At 40.1% G+C, this 2,500-nt stretch overlaps 1 protein-coding gene across 5 annotated transcripts in view; it reads right to left on the reverse strand.

The window, feature by feature from the left end:
* LOC144966151 (uncharacterized) overlaps positions 1 to 2,500 on the reverse strand; it is a 73,368-nt gene that overhangs the window by 4,626 nt on the left and 66,242 nt on the right. For all 5 annotated transcript variants that reach the window (XM_078902273.1, XM_078902276.1, XM_078902274.1 and 2 more), the window contains 2 exons: positions 1,489 to 1,650; positions 1 to 292 (listed from right to left, as the gene is read on the reverse strand). The exon at positions 1 to 292 is cut by the window's left edge and continues 382 nt beyond it. In XM_078902273.1, the coding sequence (XP_078758399.1) occupies positions 1 to 292; positions 1,489 to 1,650 (454 nt within the window). The remainder of the gene's footprint in view (positions 293 to 1,488; positions 1,651 to 2,500) is intronic.

The raw sequence follows: 2,500 nt of genomic DNA on the forward strand, positions 1-2,500 counted from the left end.
CTTTGTCCGGTGGGTTGGCAAAGGTGACGTTTTTAGGAGATGGGATGGATTTTCTTCGCGGAGTGGCTGCTTCAACGGAGGCCACTGGAGACTTCATGGATTTGATTGATACGTCAGAGTTTCTTTTGCTCCCTAATTGGGGGAAACTTGTTCCTCTGGGGGTGATTTTTTGGTCTGGTGATTCATTTTTACCTCCGTAAACTTCCACTAACTCAGATTCTATCATTTCCTTGAGGGATGAAATGATCTCTCGGCGACTTCTTGGTTGGCGGCGGTTCATTTTCCGACGGGCCTGTTTGAAATAAAATAGTGTAAATGTTGCTGCTCGAAGCTCGAAGAAATAAATAATAACGTAAAGTTGAATGTAAGCTTCAATTTAATTACAAAAACAGATCAAATGAACGTTTCGGGTTTCCCCTTTATCAACAAAACAGGATGATTGAAACACCACAGATGAATGATATGATGTGGTAGTGGCGTAGTTAATTACGCCACTACCACATCATCTCATTCATTTGTGGTGTTTCAATCATCCTGTTTTGTTGATAAAGGGGAAACCCGAAACGTTCATTTGATCTGTTTTTGTAATTAAATTGAAGCTTACATTCAACTTCACGTTATTATTTATGAAATAAAATAGATTGTTGACAGTCATTAAGGAGAACGACTTTGAAGGTGAGGAGGGGGACAAGATGAAGAGAAGAAGAAAAGAAGATGGAGAAGACAAATTTTGGTTACGATGGTAATTTTGGAGAAGGAGGCAGCGTAAGACATGGAGAAGGGAAGGAAGTGTTGAAGGAATAGGGCGAGAACGAGGGACGGGAGGAAAATGAGGGGGGGGGGGGGAAGAGGAGGACAAGGAGGAAAAGGAGGAGGAGGAGGAAGAAGAAGAAGAAGAAGAAGAAGAAGAAGAAGAAGAAGAAGAAGAAGAAGAAGAAGAAGAAGAAGAAGAAGAAGAAGAAGAAGAGGGAAAGATGAAAAGAAGATGAAAAGAAGATGGAGAGGACCAAGTCTTGATTACGATGGTGATTTTGGAGAAGGAGGCAGCGTAAGACAAGGAATAGAGGGAATAGGGGGAGAACGAGGGACAAGAGGAGGAGGAGGAGGAGGAGGAGGAGGAGGAGGAGGAGGAGGAGGAGGAGGAGAAAGAGGAGGAGGATGAGAAAGAGGAGGAGGAGGAGAAAGAGGAGGAGGATGAGGAGGAGGATGAGGAGGAGGAGGAGGAGAAAGAGGAGGAGGAGGAGAAAGAGGAGGAGGATGAGAAAGAGGAGGAGAAGGAGGAAGAGGGGAAAAAAAGAAGAAAAAGAAGAAGAAGAAGAAGAAGAAGAAGAAGAAGAAGAAGAAGAAGAAGAAGAAGAAGAAGAAGAAGAAGAAGGAGACAAACACGTTAGTAAAAACAACCACTACTACAAGAAGATGAGCAAAAATGTTAAAGAGCAAAAAGAACGACAATACATAGAAAAGGAATTAATTTTTAAAATGTTATACTTCTCGAAGCATGGCGTTGATGTCTTTAGAATCTCTCTTCCGGATATTGGCTCTAATCCTGGCTTTTTCCTCCATTTGTTCTTTTAAGATCAGAGCTCCAGGGACGCAAGGTTCGATTAACTGAGCATTTCCTGTTTTGAATTTCTCTAATAAGTGCTGGATCTGTAGAATGAAAAATATACAAAGGAAAATAATTATACGTTGTTTAATTCAATTCATTTTATTCCTGGGGTCGATTTGGCATAGAATTTCCTTTTGCGGTATGTGGTCTAGTGGTGTGACACTCGCTTTCGGATCGGAAGGTCCTGGGTTCGAGCCTCGCTCGACGCATAGTGGAGTCCTTGGAAAAGACTCTTTACTCACATTCTCTCACCGTACTCAGGTGTAAAATGAGTATTTGGCCGTTAACAGCGTTGTCTTTTTCCGAAAAATTGTAATATCGCCTAATAGGCGTCATGTCTCGTGCTACATGTTAAATGTTGCTGTTGACCAGGGACCCCTTATAAAGCGCTTTGAGCACATTAAGTGGATATTGCGCTATATAAAAGCTCAAAAAATGATATCCTACCCTTGAGACGATTTTCATTGAAGTATTTCCAATTGAAAGAATATTTAAAAGAATCGCTCTTAACGTGACCATATCACCCCATCCATGGTTTCGTTAAATATGACGCTTGACAATTTGACAACACAGTAAATTTTTTGTTTGTTTTTATTTGTCTTCTTTCTTCATTTGTTTGTTTGTTTGGTTTTTGTTGTTATTAATTTGACATTATGTTCCATTACTATTTATCATTATTGGGTGAGGCACCATATTTACAATATAATATTGCTTCAATCGGCTCAGGTGAAAAAATTGTGTAAAGGTATAAATACATAAATATAAAGTGGACAACAGTGTTCGAAATTTGTAAACATTGGTTCCAGGCATACTACTCAAGAATAAGTAAAATACTTTGGAGCGCAAATTGCATGGTAACAGCGGTAGGTGTCATCTCTAAGAGAGGCAACT

This window comes from Berghia stephanieae, chromosome 2, assembly GCF_034508935.2.
Source record: "Berghia stephanieae isolate SIO BIC M18660-M18661 chromosome 2, UCSD_Bste_1.3, whole genome shotgun sequence".
Lineage (NCBI taxonomy): Eukaryota > Metazoa > Mollusca > Gastropoda > Nudibranchia > Aeolidiidae > Berghia > Berghia stephanieae.